Below are 23,624 nucleotides of genomic sequence, written 5' to 3'. Positions count from 1 at the left end.
GAATACTGAGGAAATGGGGGAAATAAAGCTTTACACACACGCAACATATTTCCAATGTTTCTGAAAAAAACAAACGAAAAAAACAAGAGGGCAAAAGTGTGCAAATCGTGGTTGTAAATAAATGCTGATAAGTAATGCATAAGTAAACATTGGCTCCTCTATAAAATGTGGTGAGAAATTGTTCCTCCAGGCATTTATTTGGAAAGTCGTTTTCACCGGAAGTCGCGTTCTTCGATTTGGCTACACTGAGGCTGCGCACAACAGCCAGCTCCAACGCCTGCCTTGTGAGTGTGTGTTTGGAGTAGGACTGCAGCGGTGTTGAAAGCGTACTGTGAGCTCGCTGAGCTCCTCGGTGTTTTTCATGGAGAACAGATTCACTATCTGCTGATAAATCCGCCCGAGAGGACACAGAAGAGGAGGAGTAGGGAAGAGAGAGGAAGAAGGGAAAAACTGCAGAGGAGAAGAAGCGACAGAGGAGAAGAGGAGGGGGGACTAGGAGGAGGAAAAAAATCGGGACAGGGAAAATGCCGCAGATTTGACTGAAAAGGTAAGAAAACGTGCGGGATCGATAGCTGCTGTTGTGGATCCCGGAGCTGCCGAGGCTGGGCGGGTCGAGGTTTGCAGTGAAGGGGAGGTTACGGCTGCAGCAGCCGCAGTCTGCAGCTGTGAATGTAGGTCATTGTGTCTGTGGGCCGAGACACACCGAGCTGGGCCGGATAAGCTGCAGGAGGACGAAGGTGAAGCCCCATCAGCAGCAGCACCAGGAGGAGATAGACACAGACTGGTGCTGCAGGGACCAAATCATTTAATCTAACTAATACTACATCTGCTGCAAATAGCACAATGAACACCTTTGTGCCAAATCATAAATGTGACGCAAAGTTTAGCAGAGGAGTAGCACAGAAACGGTAACAGAAGATAGTGGAGCATGAGTTTATACTTTTTTAAAAAAAGAGGTAAAAATGATAAAATATGTCATGACTGAAAGAATTTTGTTTTTCAAAATCTTCAACTAGTCAGAACTGTGTGATCATCAGATGTAATAAAGCAAGGACCCCACAGCTCTCCAGACACCAGATCGACATGACTCACTGTAAGGCCAAAAACAAGAATACTGCAAACACAAAGCTTGAATATAACTCCAAGTTAGAAGCTCGATAAAGTGCTGAGTGTCTGTGTGCCACATCACGTCAAGGTCACTATGTGAACTGCATGATTGCACTCAGCATGCCTGTGTAACTGAATAAATCCGAACACTACACTAAAATTAAAGGAGTTGCAATCCTGTGTTATGGCTTGCATGGGGGTGATTGCTGTGTCTCAAATTACAAGCAACAGAAAGCAGCTTAGATGGTAAGGAGCTAAATCTACAAAAACACTGAGATGGAATAAGAAAGGAATAGTTTGACATTTTTCTGTAGAGCCTACATTAAGTCCTCCAGCACTGCTGTAATTAACTGAAAAGCCCAGACTGTTCTTTAAAGGAGCACAGCCTTTAATAGGAGAGTGTGAGAAACAATGCAACAACTGTAGAAAGGGCGGGGGTTAAAAAAAAATCACCACAGATGTTAAGTCGGCCGATAAGCTGACAGAAATGCAAACTGACTGATTTACTGGCTGACTGCTTGAACCGCGCTGACATGCCGATGAGGCGGGCAGTAAATCGCAGGCCGAGGCCGGAGCCAAGAATCTGAATCGGCCGGGAGAAGCGCCAGCTGAGAGAAAATCCGCACACGAAAATCACAGTGCTGCTTCGCTGATATTGCTCTGACACTTCGGAGCTGGACGCAGCTTTTTAGCAGCCACCCCCAGAGCTGTTTTTTATCACCTATGGCTGCTGTGCTCCTGCACTGACTTGCAAGGACGCTGTAAACTCGTTAGCTGCGGGATTTCTGTGTAGTTAATGCACATTCACATTCTGGTCAAGCACCTCAGAGCTGTTAAAGTGTGAGCCTGTGGGCCAACATCTGATCGTGCAGGTTTGAAAACTGTGGTCTAGTGTTGGAGTTTATTGACTGTCTCGTGTAACAGTGGGCCTCTTTTCCACTAACTCACACTGCTTTTAGCTTTAGAAAGGATACCTTAGACTTAAGGAGGAAAAACTGTCTGCATGTGTGTTTACAGATGTCTGCTGTCACAATGGAAGCGACCACCATCCTCCCCATTCTCAAGAAGAAACTGGCCTTCTTGTCAGGTAAAACACTTGGATTTAAAAGAAAAGAAAATGAAATATTGACACCTGTTTCCTCAATCCAGTTTGAGCTGTAATCTGATTCCTCCCCTCTCCCACCCGTCTGCCTGTCACTCTTTAGGGGGTAAAGACCGGCGCAGTGGTCTGATTCTGAACATCCCTCTCAGTTCAGATCAGACCAGCATGGAGGAGCTTAGCGCCACGCTGGACTACCTGCTTAGCATCCCAAGGTACACACAGAGACACGACTGAGGACAGTCTGGTGTGTGTCCCAGAGCAGTTGTGTCACCCGGAGACTGTTGGATTTCACTTTTAATGCTTTTAGACATGTTTGGGTTTTGGCTTGTCAGCGAGGAGCTGCTGGATCTGAACCCCGTGGCTCAAGTGTAGAAATCCAGCTTAAAGGATGATTCTAGTTTATTAAGTGTTACTATTTTTCAACTCGTCCTTTTTGAGCGTCCCCAGCACGATCTGACAGCTGTAATTCTTGGCAGCTCCACAGGTGATTCAGTCCCATTTTCCATATCTGGCCTCTTCAGCTCACGCTTCGTTTCTTCCAACACGCGCTGGATGAGCTGTTTAAGCTCCTGTAGGTTGTTTATAGCTGACAAACTGGTATATAGATGGACTTGAAAGAGGAGCAGAAATATACCCGATGCTGGGAATGTGTGAAAAGCATATAAAACAAATAAAAAATAGTCTCAGGCTTTATTTTTGTTACCATTTGTACTGGTGAAGAAAACCTAAAGTAGCCTCGGTAGCAGCAGCTTGGTGAGCTGGCTACCCAAAGGATGCTCAAACAGGAAACTGTGTATGTAAATGATGGGGTGTGCGTGCGCTGTTGGTAACACACTCCCTCTCTTTGTCTGTGCCAGTGAGAAGTGTAAGGCTCGGGGTTTCACTGTTATCGTGGATGGACGGAAGTCTCAGTGGAACACCGTGAAGACTGTGGTGCTCATGTTGCAGGTAGAAACACATTTAGAGTCCCCGCAGGCACAACGCAGGCTTAAGCTGCGTTAATGCATTGGCTGCTATGGGTGTTCTTTAAAAAGCAGCGGGCTAATGATGGCGTTGATGCTGTTTCAGAATGTGATCCCACCTGAAGTGTCGCTGGTCTGCGTGGTGAAGCCAGATGAATTCTGGGATAAGAAGGTGACACACTTCTGCTTCTGGAAGGAGAAAGACCGTCTGGGCTTTGAGGTGAGTCTCTGAGCTGCTTCAGCTTGCAGCTAACTTTACACTTAAAACACGATCTCTCTCTGGGGGTTTGTGGATGTCGAAGATTTGTACCTCAAATGAAAACAAGTCATATTTTGCCTCACGTGAAGCTGGGAGTTTCCCCATCTGGGGCCATTTTAAACAAATGGCCGGCGTGTAAGAAGCATTTCTTGTAAACCTCAGATTATTAGAGTGGGGTTTGGTTCCCTTCATCACTGCTCCAACTTTCCATGTTCCATATAACCTTAAGAAGAAACAGAGACTAACACTGTTCTTTTTTGCAGTATTATACATGTTTTGGTTTTGAGAAAGCTCTGACTTTAGATTTCTGTCACACGTGGTGTAAACTCTTAGTTTCCATCTCCAGCCTGTCAAAAATCAGGTTGATTCCCACATGTAGACTTTTAAATTCACAAGCAGCTGCTTGCAAGAGAGGTAGTCCTTCCCCTAGCACTTGAGAGGGCCTAACAGCATATGGTGGCTGCTTTGTTTGCTTATTTTTACACATGCAGTTGTTAAGTTTGCGTGTCGGGATACCTGCTTGTAGGGAAATAACATCTGCTTGCAATCATGTTTCATCATGCTCATCATTTTATGACGGAAATCCATGGCCACACATCGGCATCAGGGCAATAACTTACAAACTGTGCTCTCATCGGCTTCACTTTGTGCTTATGCTAAACTATAGAGGTGGTAGTGGGATACCTGTAAAACTTAACCTTGTTAGTACTGGTCATTATCAGCAGGCTGCTTGTGCTTTTTCTGGCGTCTCTCGCAGTGCAGCGCTCTGCCCTAAGTATAGCCCCACACAGCTGCGTGGCTCCAGACTCCTGTTACTGTGGCTGTGAGAAGTGGTTCTAATAAAAGCGCTATACAAATACAGGCCATTTACCAATATTGTATTTATTTTCTTTTCACTTTGCTTTGTGCTGACTCTTAACTCAGTCACTTGTGCACTGGTTACTTCAGGGCCAGTTTATGCAAAATAATCAGTTTTACTATTCATCCTGGAAAATCTTTGGTTCCTACGATACTTGAAAGTAGAATGGGAGGCAGAGCCTTGAGGTTTCAGGCCCCTCTTCTGTGGAACCAGCTCCCAGTTTGGATTTGGGAGACAGGCACCTTCTCTACTTTTCTTTAAGATTAGGTTTAAAACACTTCTTTTCGATAAAAGGATCATGTGGCCCTGAAATCCTCTCTTAGCAACTCTGCAGGAGGCTGAGACTTCTGGGAGCTTCCCATGATGCACTGTTTCTCCTTCACTTTCTATGTGTTTATACAACACTTTGTATTTAATCATTACTTAGTATTAAGCTCTGGCTCTCTCTTCCACAGTGTGTCTTTTGTCTTGTCTTCTTCCCCTCACCCCCAACCAGTCACAGCAGGTGGCTGCACCTTGCTGAGTGTGGTTCTGCTGGAGGTTTCTTCCTGTTAAAAGGGAGTTTTTCCTTCCCACTATCACCAGGTGCTTGCTCAAAGGGGGTCGTGTAGTTGTTCGGGTTTTCTGTCTGTTATTGTATGGTCTTTATATTACAGTATAAAGCACTGTGGGGTTACTGTTGTTGTGATTTGGCATTATGTAAATAAAGTTGAATTGATTTCTTCTCAGTCACCAAAAGGTTGTTGGTGCAACTTTGTGTCCTCCCCGTCTTCAGACAAAAACAGTGTAACTGCCACACCTAAAGGATGAAATGGCTGCTTTTACATGGAGGACTTGGACCAGTGTGAATGTCCCAGTTTTTCTCCAACATTGGAATGAACCAAACGATGTTTTTCATTCTCATTTTCTTTTCCTCTTGATTTTTGGTGTAAAACGCACACTTACACACGTACCCTTCTGATCTTTGTTGTCACCCGATATCACGCACAGAGCAAGTACGCCAGTTATAATAACCTTGAGCGTCGTTAACTGTCCTGAGTGCTGCTGGAAACCTGAGACAGGATCAATGGAGTGTGAGTGTGTTTGTGTGTCTGCCTCCTCCTCTATTACAACAGATGGTTTTACCGAGAGAGATCAGTAGTCATTGTGACCCAGATTTCCACAGCCACGTTGGCTCCACGATTGTTACCATGGCAACCGGAGCAAGTTGGTTGATCTGTATCGACTTGATAGTTGTTAAATAAAGATAATCCGTCACAGCCAATGTTAAGGTGACTTTATTTTAGTAGTGAAATTGGAGCTTTTTTGGTTTTGTTCTCGGGGCAAGAAATCTCCCTGGTGGTGCGTTTAAGGACATGTGAACATTTCAGAAGTCAGCTCATGAGCAAAAGAAAGAGAGCTGGTGGTCTCATAAATTACATCTGTCTCATTCAATGCACTGGAGTATTACCGCCCATACACAGACCATCATCACTGAGCTTGTGGCTGATTGCTGGTGGTCTTGCGGTTGCATAGCTAAACCTCTAATATATTTGTCACACTGTCATATCTCAATCAGTTATTTTTTGTCTTTTCTAAATGTATTAACAGTTGCTTCAAAGTTTAGATAAGTTTTAAGTATGCACTGGCATACCCAGCGGTTATAGTTTTTTTCCTGTAGTCGCTACAAGTTGCTGAATTTCATACATGCTGCGTTGTCACTGGTGGCCACATCTCTGCTGTGCACGCCCCTCTGCGCACACGCACACACAGCTGTTAGAGATTCCAGTGATGGTGCTGAAATGTTACTCATCCGAACTATGGAGTGTCTCTGAGGGTGACACAGCAGGGTGTGGGTTGTACAGCTGCTCAAACATCTGACCTCACATTTAAATAAACATGCAGACACACGCTAGCTGAGTCCAATTCGTCTGCCGGCATCTGTTGCAGTGACAACTGGAAGTTCGACTCGACGTCAGCTGTCTTAGCAGGTTTACTTACAAAGCAGCAATTAAAAAAGCAAACAAAACAAAAGGCACTTCATATTTGTTTGTTCTCTTTTTAAAAACTACCTTTCAGGAATGCTGAACGTGCCATCTGCAGATTTAGAAAGCCAAAAGAGAAGTTTATTGTGTTCCAAGCACTCCGCTTGGTTGATGGATCCAAACAATCAGCACTCAGTGCAGTGGCTTCTAAATGTCCTCTGAAAACAAGGACTGGTTATGTATGCCCTTCCTCAGACATACCTACGTCTCACAGGGCTCCTGAGACATGAACACACAGACTGGCTGCCTGGCATGTGGCAGAGATTGAAGAAACTGTGTTTAATCCACCAATCACTGATATCAGAGCCTCAAATTAGACAGACAAACATGATCTTAAATGTAAGGATTGTTTATTGGATTAGAATCCGTAGCAGCCAGTGACTGACATCTAGAATCCATGGACATCACCATATGCTGTGTTTCCTCCCTAAAGCTGCTCTGCTGGGCCTTTGCTGCAGACGCATTCAGTCACTGCATGTTTGTGAGTCTTTCTGTGTTCAGTTTTGTATTTAATAACTGAAATGCACGCTCTGCTGGGCTGAAATCAGGTGACTGACTTTTCCGCTGAAAAAGTCTTGATTTCTTTGCATCAAGACACTCGACACTTGTTTTTTTGCTGTATGCTTTGGGTCATTATCGATTTACACAGTGAAGTACAGTCCCATCAGTTTTGCAGTATTTGTCGAGCAGAGTCTTTAGCCCTGTACACTTCACAATTCATCCTGCCTCTCCTATCAACAGTCACATCATCAATAAACACATCATTCATCGGTTCAGGACTGTGCAGGTGTTATTTTTTCTTTTCTTTTCTTTTCTTCCAGTTTCAGGTTCATGCCAGAGGACTAATTGGGATTCTATGTATTAAAACCTGTAATTCCATGGAGTTAACGCAATCCTTTAATTAGTTGAATTCAAGCTGATATTCTGCACTTCAGTGACATGTTGTCACATGTTGTTTGTTTGAAAATCCTCTGTGGTAGCAAAAAATTTTGTATTTGTCCAACAAATGATGGACTTGAATGTATACAGTTTATTGACATGCCCTACTTCAATCCAAATAAAATATCCTGGGTGGATGCTCATTCATGTCCCATGTAGCCTTGCGTTACACATTTACACAAATTGATCCACATAAAAGCCACAACAAATCAATAGATAATCAACAAGTTGCCTTGGTGTCTTACCACTTAGCCATTAATGAAACTTTGAGATTCGGCTGATAGAAAGATATTTTATTCGTCGTTGTGTGTGCCTGTGTCTTTCTGAAGACTCTCTTCCAAGTCTGTAGCTCAGTTTCCCTGCTGGTTGTGTGGTTTCAAAATCCAAGACATATAAGAGTGTCTCGTGGTAAATGGATGCAGCACCATATGTAGCACCTAACAACCATCTTGAAATCGTCTGCCCTCAATGTTCCTTTTTCTCCTGTGCCTTTTTTATTTTTTGTGCCTTTTTGTATTAGCTTGCAGGTACAGTTGAGTGCGCCTCTATTTAGTTTTGTGGTGCGTGCGCGTTGCATATTGATGTGCAGATCACAGCTACAACTAGTACGGACAGATTTATAGTCACTGGAGGCCAGATTTGGGCCCCTGGGCCTTGAGTTTGATGCCTGCTGTTACATATATGTGATGAAGCCATGGACTAATTAGTAAATGCTTCTAACAAAAGGTAAGATTTCCAAAACATTAATAAAGCATTTCTTTTAAAAGGTCACACAAACTGTAAATCTGAAAGTAATATTGAGTGGCTTTATGATAGACTGTCTGTTCTGGCTGACTTAGATGTTCTGAAGTGTTCTGTAGTTTAGTGTTAGTTTCTATAGTCCAGGTTGACCGCTGTGTTACTTCTATATTGGAACCTACATGACATTTCTCAAAATTGCACACAGTGTGTTTAGTGTGTTTCTCCCTACTGATATGTGTTGCATGTTGGCATCTCTGCTTCCTGTCAGGTGATCCTGGTTTCAGCCAATAAGTTGACTCGTTACATTGAACCGTGTCAGCTGACGGATGATTTCGGAGGAAGTCTGGACTATGACCACAGCGACTGGCTCAACAAGAGACTGGTATCTATCTATTTATTTATTTATTTTTATGCTTTCGAGGGATTTCTGTAACTTAAAATATTTGTTGCCATGGTAACCTGGCACCAGAACTGAGTGTTTGGCTTTGTTGCAGGTTTTTGAGAAGTTCACGAAGGAGTCTACGTCACTGCTGGACGAGCTGTCGATCATCAATGATGCTGATAAAAGCAGCTCAATGGACAAGGACAAGTAAGTACACACACACACACACACACACACACACACACACACACACACACACACACACACACACACACACACACACGTACGTCTACAGTTTAAACTAAACTGAGGGCAGACGGGTGAAATCCAGAGCCGTGTGTCTTGTCTGTCCTCTGCAGATCTGCCGACTGTGCCCTCTTGCCATCGTTTGACCCTGAGACTGTCCTTCAGACTGGTAAATATGCATTTTCTTTACTTTATCCTCTTTCAGGAACTAAGATAATGTAAATCTGATTGCATTTGTACTGCTGGACTAGCAGGTAAAATACATGCAACTCTCGATAGTAACAACACCCAGCGTGAGGAGGCATTCGACTTTTTTTTAAGCCTCTTTAAATGATTCAGTGGATTGAAAGGTCAGTTTAGCGTTGACCTGAGGAGTGATTAAATACTCCTGATAAGATGAGCAGTGGTTTTGAAAATCAGGTAGTGGACATTTGTGAATGGAAAAATAATGTAGTGCATTCCTCTTTTCCCCATTGAGGTCCAACCTACTTCTTCACAAAGCACACAGTGATTTCTATGATAGCTCCTAAAGCACAACGATAAACTGTATCAAGCTTTCAGGTCAAGCAGGCGGCAGGAGGGGAGAGAATATCTCGATAATGAAGCACAGACATGATGGTTGACTGAACAATCATTCTGCTCTTCTTGCTGCAGAAACATACAATTCTAACACAGGAAAAATTAATAGAGCATGTTTAAATACATCAAATGTTGACTGGAGTGCTTTACAAAGACGTGACAACTACAGCTTGCCAAGAGCACAAACAGTCTGTCTGTGAGTATTTGGGCAGTGACACAATTTAAAGTAATTTTGCTTTTATAGACCACTGCAGCAGAATGATCATTTAGGAAGTCGAGGCATTTTGCATAATCTTTGCTACAGTGTGGGTGCTGCACACTGTGGAAATAAAAAAAAAAATAAACACAGATATTTCTTAAAGATTTCAAAGATGTCAGCCACGCTAGGTGCTCTAGTGGAGCTGTTTCTAAGGTTATTTGCTGATTAAAATCTGTATTTTAACTGGTAATGTTGAATGAAAAGTGCTGATTGATAAGGCAGGTGGGCGTTCCACTCCCACTCGAGACTCTATCCACTTGATTGAGTTCTTGGATTCTAGAAAGCGGTGGTTTCGCAGTTCAGTAACTACAGTGGAGGTATTAATGATTAGCCAGTCAGCACAACACACTTGGCTTCTGCAGTCCTGAGCCATGGGCACAAAACTGGAAGAACACACACAAACATTTTTCAAACAGTAAAGACACTATTTTTTTTCAGGTTATTTAATGCAAAAATAAATAATTTTGTACTCATAAATATACACAAATATATAACACAGGCTGTCAGCAGCAAAAAAGGCAATGCTTGCTGACAAAAGAGTTCAGGACATCATCAACATTCACCTCAGTATCGCTGTCATCGAACAGAAGCGATCTTCACTAATTCATCAACTCATATCGGACTGCTTTTACAAAGTTTTACGGCTTCCTCCAGAGTAAAGGGATGTGGACACATATCGATAGCTGGGTTAAACAGCAAACTGACAGCCTACACTTACTACGGATGAAGGGCAGCCAGAGTTGTTTGTCCTACAGTGGCTACTGTAGCTCGGATTATGCATTCGAATTGGGAGCGGAAAGAAAACAGGACTCAGTTGACTGCAAACTGCGATCTATTGAGATTTACTGGTGAGATTTTACTCACTGTACCTTTAAACAAAGCAAGCTGTGTGGTTTTTGTTTTGTTTTCATCGTTGCATTTACAAGGAACGTTTTTTTTAAATTGTATTTTTTAAACATGTTTTTCCCATTGCAAGTTTGCTACCATCAAAATCTAAAGAACACACTGAAAACGTTTGTGTGTTTGTGTGTCTGTGTGTGTGTGTGTGTGTGTGTGTGTGTGTGTGTGTGTGTGTGTGTGTGTGTGTGTGTGTGTGTGTGCGCGCGCGCGCGCGCCTTGGGCTGAGGTGAAAGGAGTCTTTGTTTGTAGTACCACCCTCCTCCCTCCACCAGATCCTTTCGTAATTTAGCAGCATTTACACAAGCATTGACTCATTATTGCTTCTGATGCTTTTTTTACCACCTTTTTAAATCTCAACTCTCCTCTCTCTCTCTCGGTCTCTCTGTCTGTGTGTGTGTGTATCTGCTGAAGGTCATGAGTTGCTGTCGGAGCTGCAGCAGCGACGTTTCAACGGCTCAGAGGGAGGAGGAGGAGGACAGGGAGGTGAGTAAGCAGCTGTCAGTCACCCAAATGTCGCTGTGCTGGCTCAGCTCAGACAGAAGGGTGATGCACAGATTAATTAAGAGGTGTCCTTTGTTTTCTCTGGAGTTTGGCGCATGAATGCAGCCATTCATTTCCTGGAGAGTACTATGCACTGTGTACAGTACAGTGTGACGCAGTGTAAGTGGATGCTGTGTTGGCTACTGGAGTTCTGTGTAACATTGTTTAAGAACTAAGAAACATCACAGCTGAGGCCTCAGCATCCACTAATTCAGTTCATGCTGATCTGCTTCTACTGTGGTATGTCTTCAAGAAGCTGCACATGTAGAATCATCACAAAATGCTGTGAGGTAAATGCAGTATAGCATCAGGCCTGATGGGACTAAACCTTACACTGGCAGAGAGCCAGAAAAGTTGCTATGGAAGTATAACCATGGAAATGAAAGTAAATTTAGATGGAGCCCTTCTAAACTCTGACTAAGCTTAAAGTTTATCAGCCTCTCACATCACTGTGGAATTTTTGGATTTGGAGCATTTGTTGATGCACAGCTCTCTTAAAATCCCAGCTTTTCAATCCGGATGAGCTCTGGATCTTGGATTCTTTTCTTTTTCAGTCATTCTGTTGTGGATTTGCTCCTGTGCTTGGGATCATTGTCCTGCTGCATAATTCACATTTGACTAGAATAATTTGTATGCAGAGGGGTTCATGAACAATTCAGTGACTGCAAGCTGCCCAGGTCCTGTGGCTGCAAAACCAGCCCAAATCATCACTCCTCCATCACTGTGTTTGAAAGTTGGTAAGAGGAGTTTGATTTTCACCAAATGTGGTGCTGCACGTTACAGCCAAACATCTCCACTGTGGTGTCGTTTGTTTGTCCAAAGAGCATTGTTCCAGAAGTGTTGTGGTTTGTTCAGATGCAGCTTTTCAAACCGTTGTGCTGCTACGCTTTTTTTGAGGCTTTCGCCAACCCTTCAACACAAACCATACTTGTAAAGTCTTTTCTAATTGCACTGTCATGAACTTATGAGATGCCACTTTTGAGGTTTTTTTCCCCTGAATATATTACATGGTCAGACTTTAGAGTGAATTTGCTGGGACATCTATTCCTGGGAAGTTTGAGACATTGTATTAAAAACAACTGAATGTTCCAGTGCAGCAAACGTCCCAAACTACTTCTTTAGAGAGGTGATCACACTTGCAGATGATCAGTTTAGTTTATTTCCTCAATCCACCTTAGCTCAGTTTTCCTATTGTGAATTAATCATTAAAGTTTAGAGAGACAGTGATAAAGTTTTATTTGAACAGTTCATTTTATAGTGCCGGGGTATCCTACACGAGAGAGCTGACATTTCAGTTTCCTAATGAGGAACCATTGTCAGCACGTTTTGTAAGAGTAGATGTGAAATGCTAAAATCCCACAGACCTCCTTCCTGACCTCTCTCTGAACTTCAGGTCCAGCCTGGTGTCCAATGGAAGAGGAGCTGCTGGCTCAGCCTCAGGTGATGAAGCTGCTGGACTCCCTCAGAGAGCAGTACACCAGATACCAGGAGCTCTGCAGGCAGCGAAACAAACGCACCCAGCTTGATGAGATCCACGCCAAAGTCATGCAGGTAACGCGCACACATGCATCGAGTGTCCATCTCAATATATTTCAGTTTCATGTGCAAACACTGCTGCGTTTCATCCTTTTTAGCAACTTTTATTTTTGACCCTGGTGTCAGTGAGCTGCCTCACTGCTCAGCAGCACTTGAGGGCGAGATGAAGTAAACTCGCTTGTTTGTGGAGTTCTTTCAGCTGCAGGGGCTGATGGTTAACACCAGTGTCTTGGAGATGAGCCTAGGGTTACCATAGTAACTGAAAAATATCGGTCACTAGCTCGGAGGATTTGAGGTAGTTGTGGAAAGTTGGCCTAGATCTTGATCAAACTGTTCATGTGTGTGCCCAAGCTCTTCAAGGCATCACTGACCTGATAAATACAATCAAGTTATGATCCTGAGACACACACACACACACACACACACACACACATACACACACACACACACACACACATCTGGATAAGCAGTTACTGTGCTGTATAAATACAAGCACACAGACAGCCTTCATACTGATAGCTGTATGAAGCTGTAACTCGCATAGTTTTTAGATTATTGAGTAAAATGATGATCATGCAAATACTGCTTTCCAGGGAAACCTTACACACATTTCAGACCCATCACCAATTCTGCACATGAAGCCCGCTTTCTTGATGTGATGTCACAGGTGTTGGCATCCTGGTTTTTCCTTGTATTTAAAACTCACTACATGAACAGGCAGACTGGGTTTAGAGTTTGTGAGAAGTAAACATTTACCAGACAGAGGTAAATGCTTCCTTTTTAAAGAAAACGTAGGTTTTGTTGTTGAAAAAGGGGGGGGAAAAGAAAAAGTGTGGCTCCACTCTTTGATGTTGACAAGGAGAAATCCTTTTTAATTGCTTACACATTGGTTTACTTTACACTGATCATTCTAATTTAATTCTCAAGCATGTGATGATCTATATTGATATCACGTCTGGTAGCAGTAGGTTCAAAGATCCTGCTGGTCACTCTGCTGCTCTGAGATGCACCGAGGTTCCTGTTGGAGAGTGAAATGATCCAGAAGTGCATGCAAGCCAGATGCTTGAGTGGCTTTACTACCTAGGCCGTTTGAGTACAGTAAACTCATTGCCATGGTCAAGAAACCAGTTTGAGATGATTTGAGCTTTGTTACATAGTTGGCAGGAAAGAGATGGATATAGTCAGCACCAATACAGTTAGGCTGTGGCGTTTAAATGATGCTCTGTTTGATGTAATGGGCCTAAAGTGTGGCAAGAAAATCCCACACCATTAAACCATCAGCAACAGCCAGCATTTTTAATACAATGCTGCTTTCCTGTTGTTTATGCCAAATTCTGACCCTATCATCTGAATGTGACAGAAGACAAGGCAAAGTTTTTCCGGTCTTCTCTTTCTGATTTTGTGAGCAGCTGTGAACTGTAGCCTCAGCCTCTGCCTTTGGCTGACAGGAGTGGTACCCAGTGTGGTCTTCTGCTGCTATAACCCATCTGCTTCAATGTTTTATTACGTTCAGAGATGCTCTTCTGCATACCTTGATTATAACAAGAGGTTATTTGAGTTATTTTAACCCAGAGAACTGCTGCTGACTGGATGTTTTTTCGTTTTTGGGCCATTCTCTGTAAACCCCAGAGATGGTTTTGTGGGGGGAAATCCCAGCAGATCAGCAGTTTCTGAAATGCTCAGACCATTCTGTCTGGCATCAACAACCAAGCTACGCTCAAAGTCTTCAACGTTCTCATTCTGATGCTCACCTTGATCACATTTACATGCCTAAACACATGGAGTTGCTTCCATGTTATTAGCTGTTGATTTGTATTCAGTGTGCCTAATGTAGTGGCCCATACGAGGAAAGACTTTATTTTTATTTATTATTTTATTAACATCACGTTATTAAGGAGTGTAGTTAATGTAGTCAGATTCTTTAAGCACTGGGTTTTGCTGTGGTTTCCCTTAAGTTCTTTCAAATTCTCCTTCATGCGTTGAAGTTGCTGACAGTTTCATTGCTTTTTAACTTGAAGCATTAAAGAAAATGGTAATAAAAACAGCCAAATTCAGCACAGATGCTTCAGTTTCAGTGTACTGGCTCTGCATGAGCTGTCAACCAAATGTACATGTTTTCTTACATTTTTATGGTCACCATTTTTCAAGTTTGCCGGCTTGCGAAGGTACCCAGAGTAGATTGTCCTCCTGACTCTGTAGGAGATCATGTATTTTGTGTTTCTCTCTTCCAGGTGGTCACCTGGCTGCAGGGTCCAGGTTCAGAGCTGCTGAAGACTCAGCAAACGATCGGGGACTCGATTCGATCAGCTCAGGCTCTGCAACAAAAACACGAGGAGATCGAGAGCCAGCACAGTGTAACGAAACACACACATCGTGATCAGAATCATGTGATTTGAACAATCTGATGCGTCGGCTGCTGTTTTTAGTTTCCCTGTTAAAAGATCACAGAAACTCGCTTTTGGTGTTTGAGGACTGTGAGGCACGAGCTAATTCTGTCTCTCGCTGTGTGTACAGGAGTGGTTTGCTGTTTATGTGGAGTTGAACCAGCAGATTGCTGCCTTGCTCAGCACTGGAGAGGAGGAGGAAGTGGCCGAGCTGAAGGCGCTGCAGCAGCAGCTGAGCGACGTCTGCTACCGCCAGGCGGCTCAGCTGGAGAGCCGACAGAACGTCCTGCAGGCAGCACAGGGCTTTCACAGCACCACGCAGGAGGTAAAGCACAGTCTTAGCACTGCTAGGCTATTAGCCTAGCTCGACAGCAGAAATCTACTCTAACCTGTAATGTTGTGTCTAGCTGTTATCCAGGATGGGTAGACCTGTGAAAATGCTAATAACCTGGATCAGTCTGAAGAAGTTTTTTTATTTTTGTTTGTTTTCTGTCTCTGCAGTTGTCTCAGCAGTTGGACGGTCTGCTGGGCATGCTCTGCGCTGATGTGGCTCCAGCTGATGGAGCAGCTATTCAACAAAACCTCAAACTGCTGGAGGAGAAGCTGCAAACCGTTGGTTTGTACCCAGAACAATCAATCCCCTTATTTTCCGTCAGGATAATTAATGGTTTTCATGAAGGTGCTCCGTCACATTAACAATCTCCTCCAATGCAGAGGCAGGTCTTACCTCACTGCGACAGAAGGGGGCGTTGTTGCTGGAGCAGATGTGCGGCCAGCCGTCCTGGCCTCTGGAGGAAACGGAGAGTCCAACCACAGAACAGCAGGACGGCGTTCAACACATCCAGTCTGTGATGGAGGACATGCAGCTTCGCAAGCAGAGGTTACTTTTGTCTTGTTTTGCTACAGGGTGAGTGAGGATTTTTGGGGGGCTTTTTTGCCAAGAAGGAAGCTGTATTTAACTCCCCACTTAAAGCTAGAGTCAAAAACTGCCTGTTCCCACTCCTAACAGGATAAAAACCAAAGTCGATATCTGAAGTCCCCGATCCTGATTGTGATTCCCTCAGATCTCACTCATGCGATAATCCTCAAAAAATGAGTGAATAAAGCTTAATGGCTAAGGAAAAACAAAGAGTTGTTTGCTTCTGTGCAAAATGCAGGTGGATATTTAAAACAAATACTGCTGTCCTTTTATAATTTAACAAGGCTAATATCATGTTTTAAAAAAATTCCAGAAATATCAAATGTTTTACACAGTGAACTTTCCAGTTTTGGGCTTCATCTACATTCTGGGTTTTCTCATTTACACCCACAAAAAAGGGAGCTGTTCAAATATTAAACTTTTCTCTTCCCTGTCCTCTGGCTCCACCTTCAGGACAAACTTTGTATTGCCGCTCCATTAATGGTTCAGATTCTGAGGTATGTGGCTTGTTTGTGGTAGTGGCAGCGGTTTACACAATTACCTAACAAGCAAATCCCCCCAGGAGATTAGACACAGTTCCCTGTGGTGTTGTGTCAGCAAGAGCATGTGGTGTGAAAATCTGTTCTGTTGTTTGTTTTCCAGACTTGAAGGCATATTTAACTGTGTGTTGCAGATGTGAGGACATGGTGGACGTAAGGAGGCTGAAGATGCTACAGATGGTCCAACTGTTTAAATGTGAAGAAGACGCTTTGCAGGTGAGGAATGCAACACAAAACGCAACAAAACACACACGCATATGTGGATTTCATGTGTTTATGTTATGATTAATTTATGCATGCATCTGGTTAGGCAGTGGAGTGGCTCAGTGAGTTGTTGGACGCCTTGTTGAAGACTCACGTCAGACTGGGAGACGACTCTCAGGAGACCAGGACCATGCTGGACAAACACAGGAAGTTTGTGGATGTCGCTCAGGTGAGACACTTCACTTGATCTTTAGCTAACATAAAAAATCCAGCTGATGTACCTAAACATCAGCATGACAGTGCTCATAACGTTTTTGCCTTATTCCTCATGTCTTAGTGTTTTGTGTGTTTTTCACACTTAAATGTTGGAAACCATCAAACAAATTTAAATATTAGACGGAGACGACCCTGATAACTGCCAGAGCTGCTGAATCAAGACACATCAAGCCACAATCTAAAGAAACAGTTTGGAAAAGGTTACAAAGTCATTTCTTTTTTTTTTTTCTTCTTTTTTTTCCTGTCCCATTTGGTTCTTCAGCCGTCAGAATTGTTGTCTGAAGACCAACAAGGATACCCAATGGATTTACTTTGCCAAATAGATCATCACGGCCTTGCCGTATTGGTGCATTTGATTGACCTTTGTTGTTAATTTTTATTTTATTTTCAGTTGTTACAGACGGGACAGACATGACTGAGGGATAGGAAAGGGAGAAAGAAAGATGAAGGAAAAGAAAAACAGAAGGGAAGAGGGACAGTGAGAAAGGGCACTTAAAAAGAGAAAGAAGAAAAAAAATCTCCTGGATCACCTGTTGAGAGAAAAAGAAGAGAAAACAAGCAAAAAAAAACAGAGCAACATACTAAACACAACACCATCACGTTAATCTAGCTAAGTGTAAACAGCAGTAAATACTAAATATTGAATGTTGTTGTGTAGCAAGCAGGACCGACAGCGCACAATGTGCTTGGAAATAGCAGCCAATAAAGGTGTAGTTTATGTCTATGAACAGTGAACACCCGTGTGCACACCTGTGTGGATCAGCGCGCTTGTATTCAAAAGGTTTCCCCATGTAACGGTCTGCTAGAGGATGTAGAGAGCCATAACCCCGTCTCCCAGGGCATGAAGCAGGCATGGAGGAGATCCAGGTCCCAGACATCCAGAGGCCCCAGAGTGCGAGAGCCCAAGGAGGACCACTGGAGGGGCATCTGTGCCACCCTCCTGGGAAGAGCTGAGGAGAGCCCCAGATGAGGGGTCACCCAGTAGCCACGGAGCAGAAGCAGAGGGGGCTGCAGTGGCGTGCCCGCTGGCTCTGCCGGCAGCCAGCTGTGCCAGAGTGAACCGAGCCGCAGGCCCAGAGGCCGGAGGCCCGAGGGCCCCCTTTGCCCCGGAAGAGGCCTGACCGAGCAACAGGCACCAGGCCCCGCCAAGTAGTCACCGGGAGTGAGCTGGTACATACCTGAGCGCCCAGCCCCGGACACCAAGAACCACCAATGCACCGACCCCTGAGGGCATCAGTTACCGGCAGGGAGTGTGGTGAGGGGAGATAGGCCTCCTTTGGAGGGCCTGGGAGTTCCCAGAGAGGTGGAGTTAAGACCCGACCTGACATATAGACACAGACACAAACATGCATTCCCACCCTCATGCACACATATACAAATACTCAGCACTCACCCAACGTAGGGATAGACATACATGGACATGTACACACAATCACACTCCCCAAACAAACTCTATACCCCGGGTCCAGGTACCCTCGCCCCTGGAGGGGGAAACGGCACCTAGACCCAGGAGATGTTACCCTTTCCCCCGGGGTGGAGGCAAGCAGACCGCCCCAGGCTCCGCAGCAGCAGGGAGGCCCCGCATCCCAGATCCCAATCGGACGGCCAACACCTCCTCCCAGCCCCCCCGCCCCGATGGCCAGCAGAGAACAGGGGTGTGTGAAGACCCCAAACCTCCCTCCTCTCGCTCATGTGTAGTGTTGCTGCGTGTTGTTCTAAGGTGCATTTAAAACACGGGAGAGCATGGTGCTGTTGCCAGAGAGCAGCAGGTGTTAGGACGGCACCTCCCGAAACACTCAATGTCTACATGGATTTAAAATTGAGAGGTGGGCACCAGCGCCAGAAGTGGGGTTGAATACACAGACCATCCACTGGACGCAGTTAACGTGTCCACCCTCAAGGCCCTATATGAATGTGTTATGAGAGTGTGAGTAATGTGGATGTCTAAGTTGTGGAATAAAATTGAGGCACAGGCAGCCAGAAGGGGACGGGGGGGATGCCTCCCCTGCACCCTGGTGACACACCCGCACCCCAAGGCCCTACTTGTGTGGGTGGGTGTGTTGGAGCGGGAAGAGGGAGGCAAAGTCATTTTTAAGGCTTTGGGTACTCCAGTGAACCACAGTGAGAGCCATTATCCACAAATCGTGAAAACTTGAAGCAGTGGCAAACTTTTCATGAATGGCCTGTTGACCAAAATTACTCCAAGTGTGCAGCGACCACTCATCCAGGAGCTCACACAAGAACACAGAACAACAGATCTAAAGAACTGCAGGCCTCACTTGCCTCCGTTAAGGGCAGAGTTCATGCTTTAACAATGAGAGAGACTGAAGGCTGACCAAAAGAACTCAAAGGTTCGTCGCACAATTGTCAAAAAATATCTTAATGATCCCCAAACTTTTGAGAAAATATTCTGTAGACTGACAAAAGTTTAACTTTTTGTGAGGTTTGAGTCCTTTTACATCTGGAGTGGAACTAACACACCATTTAATAAAACAAACATACCAACAGTCAAACCTAGTGGTAGTAGTTTGATGGTCTGTGGTTGCTTTGTTGCTTCAGGACAAGCTCAAGCACACCTGGATTATCTAGAAGGAACATGATCTGAAACACAACAGCAAGTCCAAAACACGAAAAACAAAATGATTCTTTTGGAGTTGCCTAGTCAAGTCTGGACTTCAATTCAAGATGAGATGCTTTAGTATGACCTTAATAGGCACTCAAACTCTCCAAGTAGCTGAAAATTGAAACATCTTGCAAAGAAGCCATACTAAATTAGTTTCATCTCGCTGGAAGAGTGTCCAAACCAGTTTCATGGAAATCTATTTGCTAGTTTAAGGCTGGCTACTCAAAACCAAACTGTGAAGCTAATGATGCCAAAGGATCACAAATGTCGTTCGGGTTTCATCATCCAGGTGCCGTTTCTGTCTGAATGTCTGCACAAAATGAAGTGCAGTCAGTCTAACAGATTATATTTAAATATTAATATTAGATGTTATTGAACTGAATATGTTTCTGTCTTCTTGTTCCTTCAGAGCACCTACGATTATGGCCGCCAACTGCTGCAGGCCACCGTCGTCCTCTGCCAGTCTCTGCGCTGTACGACGCGCTCGTCCGGAGACACTCTGCCTCGCCTCAACAGAGTCTGGAAACAGTTCAGCGTCAGCGCCGAGGAGCGACAGCAGAGACTGGAGCTGGCTCTCAACTTCCACACTGCTGCTGAGAGGGTGAGAAAAACACTTTTAAACTGTCAGATGTTACATCAGTGTCGAGTCTGGACGTGTCAGAATGCCATTATTGACTAAAAATAAGCCACACGGTTATTTAAAGTCTAAATTGTATGTTTACTATGGTCCAGGTGTTACAGCAGGAACGTGTGGAGGCGGAGTCTTTAGATGAAGTCGACTCTTTGGGCAAAACTCTGCTGGACAGACTGACCATGCCTGTGATCTTCCCTGATGGGTACGTACACATTCATTTCACTTACCTGAATTATGACTTTATATGTTTAATGCTATCCTAAATTATACAAACACTTATTTGGCTATTTAGAGCCACATGAATTCACTTTGCTTTTGTTACCAGTAGTTACTGGCATAAACCTAACATAAAGAGCCAGTTATCAACACAGAAATGTAATAAACTACCTCATGGCTTACAGGTGTCATGTCGCAGCAAGGTCCTCTGAAACATGCCTGCATTATCAAACCTGATGAGTTCAGTTTTCAGTTAAATTCTGTTTTATTTATATAGGACCAAATCACAACTGCAGTCAGCTGAAGGCTCTTTATATTGTAAGGTAAAGACTTTAAAATAATACAGAGAAAACCCCAACAATCAAACGACACCCTTTGAGCAAGCACTTAGCAACAGTGGGAAGGACAAACTCCCTTTTAACAGGAAGAAACAGGGTCAGAGAGGGGTGGCCATCTCACACAATCAGCTGGGGATGAGGGAGGAGAGGATAAAACACAGACTGTGGAAGAGAGCCACAGATTAATAATTACTAATGATTAAAAGAACAGTGCTGATTTCGCATGAAAGCTGAAGGCTCTGCCTCCCATTCTACTTTTAGATATCTTAAGAACCACAAGTGAGCCTGCAGTCTGAGAGTGAAGTCCTCTGTTGTGGTGATATGGTACTATAAGGTTTTTAAGACGAGATGGGGTCTGGTTATTCAAGCCGTGTGTGCGAGGGGAAGGATTATAAATTTGATTCTGAATTTAACTGGGAGCCATTGAAGAGAAGCCGATATGGGATGCTCTCTATTTCTAGTCCCTGTCAGTAATGGTGTAAAAGCAACTCATAATCGGGGTTCTTGTGATTTCAGGAGCGAGCAGTTCTTTGGGAGTCCCACTGACACGACGGCAGCAGCAGAGGGTGTCAGAGAGCGCCTCCTGTTGGTGGAAGAGCGGCGGCTGCAACTGCAGGAGGCGAGGCTGCACAATGATGGGGATGAGAGGGAGGAAGAAGTGTTGAATGGGCAAGATGCAAGACTAGATGTAATTGGAGAAGAACTTAGTGAGAAAGAAGACCAAGATGAAGAGGAGGAGGATGTAGGGCAGCAGGAAGAAGATTTGGAGAGGGCTACACAGGATTGCTAATGGATCGCTGACGATGTTAAACCGAGCAGCCTTAATGAAGCCTGTCAGCGAAGGGCTGCTGATTTCTACAGACCTCTTGTGTTCTCGCCTAGGGCAGGATCGCCTTCTGTCGGCTGCTTCTCTTACTGCAGCGGCTTTTCCCTACATTAAGACTACACTGCACCATCAGCATCACTGCATAACACTTCCTGCAAGAGGATAAACATGTTGGACACCTCTCCTCCATCTGGTTCTGGAAGATCAGGCATAACAAATGTAAAATACTGGAATTGTTTACTGGAATGTCTACTCCTTTGATGATAATCAACTGTAAAATAATCCATTTCAGGTGAGAATAGTCCCAGCTTGTATCTAACTGCTTCCTCCTCCTCAATTCCTACAGTAGACAGAGCTTCTATGGTGCTTCCTGTTGGTCTCATTCCTGCATCAACAGTCCTGATACTTTAGTACAAACAGGCTGGAATAAAAACTTCTGTCCAGCTTTCTGGAACTCGAGGAAATGTTTAAAGTTCAAAAAGGCATCAGGAACAAATTTCATTCGGTGTAAAGTAAAAGGTTTGTACTCGTTGGAATTTGTTTTAAAGTCTGCCTGAAGTTTAAAATTTTCTCTACATTAATCACCTTATTCCTAGCCTCATGTTAGCGGTGTGCTACACATGTCATTCCTTTTTTCCAGCCATAAAAACTCTTATAATAATGAATAATGCAGGAATACAGCCTGTTACACCTTAAACAGTAGACCATATATAGAATAAGGACACCTGCCTTCTGCTACCAAGGGTTCACAGAAAGTGGCATCAGAGTAGTAAACTGCGTTAACTAATACTCAGATAAATTATGCTAAGTGAAAATGACTTTTAGGCTCTTATTTGGATGAACTTCTTTCTGCTTTAACATGAAAAAAGCAAAAGTCCAACTTTATTTTCTTGGACACAGGAAAAAAACAACTTTGACCTGCAAGAGCAGGGCTTCACAGACAGAAGTTAGCATTAGCATAGCAGAGCTTTTCAGATGCTTCATTTTATGTTACATGAGCCACTTTGTAGATGGCAGAGCTGTGTTCCTGCAAACATCTTAGTAAAGGTAAACATGTACTAAAGGACTGACTTAAGTAACCAGCAAACTTTGCATCTGTAGTTTAAACAAAGTAACATGGGAGTAGGAAAAGGTGTCTATGATTCAGCTTCTAGGAGGCCATTTTTTTCATCAAGACACACCATCAGGTACTGTTTTAAAGATCATGAATGTGCATACTTTTTTCAGTTTCTGGATGAGCGGCTACCATTATTTTATGCTAATGAGTTTTAACTCAACAGTGAAGGCAGAGACTGTTTGACGTGGCTAGCTTTAGTGTGGCTGAGTCAGCGGTTCTCACACTGCTTTGTACAAATGAGTGGGTGTAGTTTCTTTTTCAAGTGATCCCATTTTCCTGTACGTGAGTCATGATCCAGGATAAGGAGATGGATCACTCTGACCATGGCTGGGGTCGAGCAGTGTGTGTGACTACAGCGGTTAGTGTGATGTAATAAAGTATATCAAATGTAAATGTCAGATTATTGATTTAATACAGTTTTATATTGATCATGGACTGACATGCTATATCCAGATATATATTTAGGGTTTTGGCTTTTAGAACACTGCCCCCTGTTTTGTTTTTGTTTTTTTCTGTTAAAAACATTTCAAAATATTGTTTTTGTATTCTTTTTAAACTCTTGTGGAGGAGGGGTTTTGGGCCTTCATATCTGTAGTTACACATTCGAACAAATAAATATGCATAAAGGAGAGCGATTTCTTTTTCATTTCAGTTGGACTTTAACTATTTCCCGTTGATGCGGTCTCTGGGACGTCATCCATCACTGTTGTAACATTGTGTTCATGACTCTTACGTCTGTCAAGGACTTGAAACGTTAAACTTCCTATCATAGTGGAAATCAGACCATGTGCTGTTCACTCAGAGGCCAGTATCTGGTTGTCATTAGCCAACGTAGCAACATCCCAAAAGTACGGATTTTTTTTTTTTTCCCCTGACATTTTTCAAGCAAACCTCTCAGTAACTGGTTGGTGTTTGACCAATAATTGCTGCTGTAAGTGTAATTGCTATATGCTTTGTTCCTTCTGTCTATTCACATATACCATGACATCAATACAGCATCCTTCTCTAAATAAAGCTTTTGAACTTCATGGATTTTTTGTCGCTTTCATGATAATTTTTGTATCAAACAGCAAAGCATAAAACAGGTTAATGGGTAAATGTATAGGTACAGGT

At 43.6% G+C, this 23,624-nt stretch overlaps 1 protein-coding gene across 1 annotated transcript; it reads left to right on the top strand.

Annotated features, from left to right (window-relative positions):
* Nucleotides 1–212: 212 nt before the first annotated feature.
* sestd1 (SEC14 and spectrin domains 1) lies at nucleotides 213–23,543 on the top strand. Its single transcript, XM_014330917.2, has 19 exons — nucleotides 213–547; nucleotides 2,125–2,194; nucleotides 2,313–2,421; nucleotides 3,067–3,157; nucleotides 3,278–3,391; nucleotides 8,262–8,375; nucleotides 8,488–8,582; nucleotides 8,735–8,790; nucleotides 10,771–10,842; nucleotides 12,293–12,450; nucleotides 14,667–14,789; nucleotides 14,950–15,144; nucleotides 15,321–15,435; nucleotides 15,534–15,699; nucleotides 16,412–16,493; nucleotides 16,588–16,710; nucleotides 19,790–19,981; nucleotides 20,113–20,216; nucleotides 21,085–23,543. The coding sequence occupies exons 2-19, from the start codon at nucleotides 2,125–2,127 to the stop codon at nucleotides 21,356–21,358; spliced, it is 2,253 nt and encodes a 750-aa protein (XP_014186403.1). The 5' UTR covers nucleotides 213–547; the 3' UTR covers nucleotides 21,359–23,543.
* The last annotated feature ends 81 nt before the right edge of the window (nucleotides 23,544–23,624 follow it).

The sequence above is a fragment of the Haplochromis burtoni genome, unplaced genomic scaffold (genome assembly GCF_018398535.1).
Source record: "Haplochromis burtoni strain Fernald_Lab_line unplaced genomic scaffold, NCSU_Asbu1 Contig_1164, whole genome shotgun sequence".
Lineage (NCBI taxonomy): Eukaryota > Metazoa > Chordata > Actinopteri > Cichliformes > Cichlidae > Haplochromis > Haplochromis burtoni.
The sequence above is the reverse complement of the archived record's forward strand: the minus strand, read 5'-3'. Positions and strand labels throughout refer to the sequence as shown.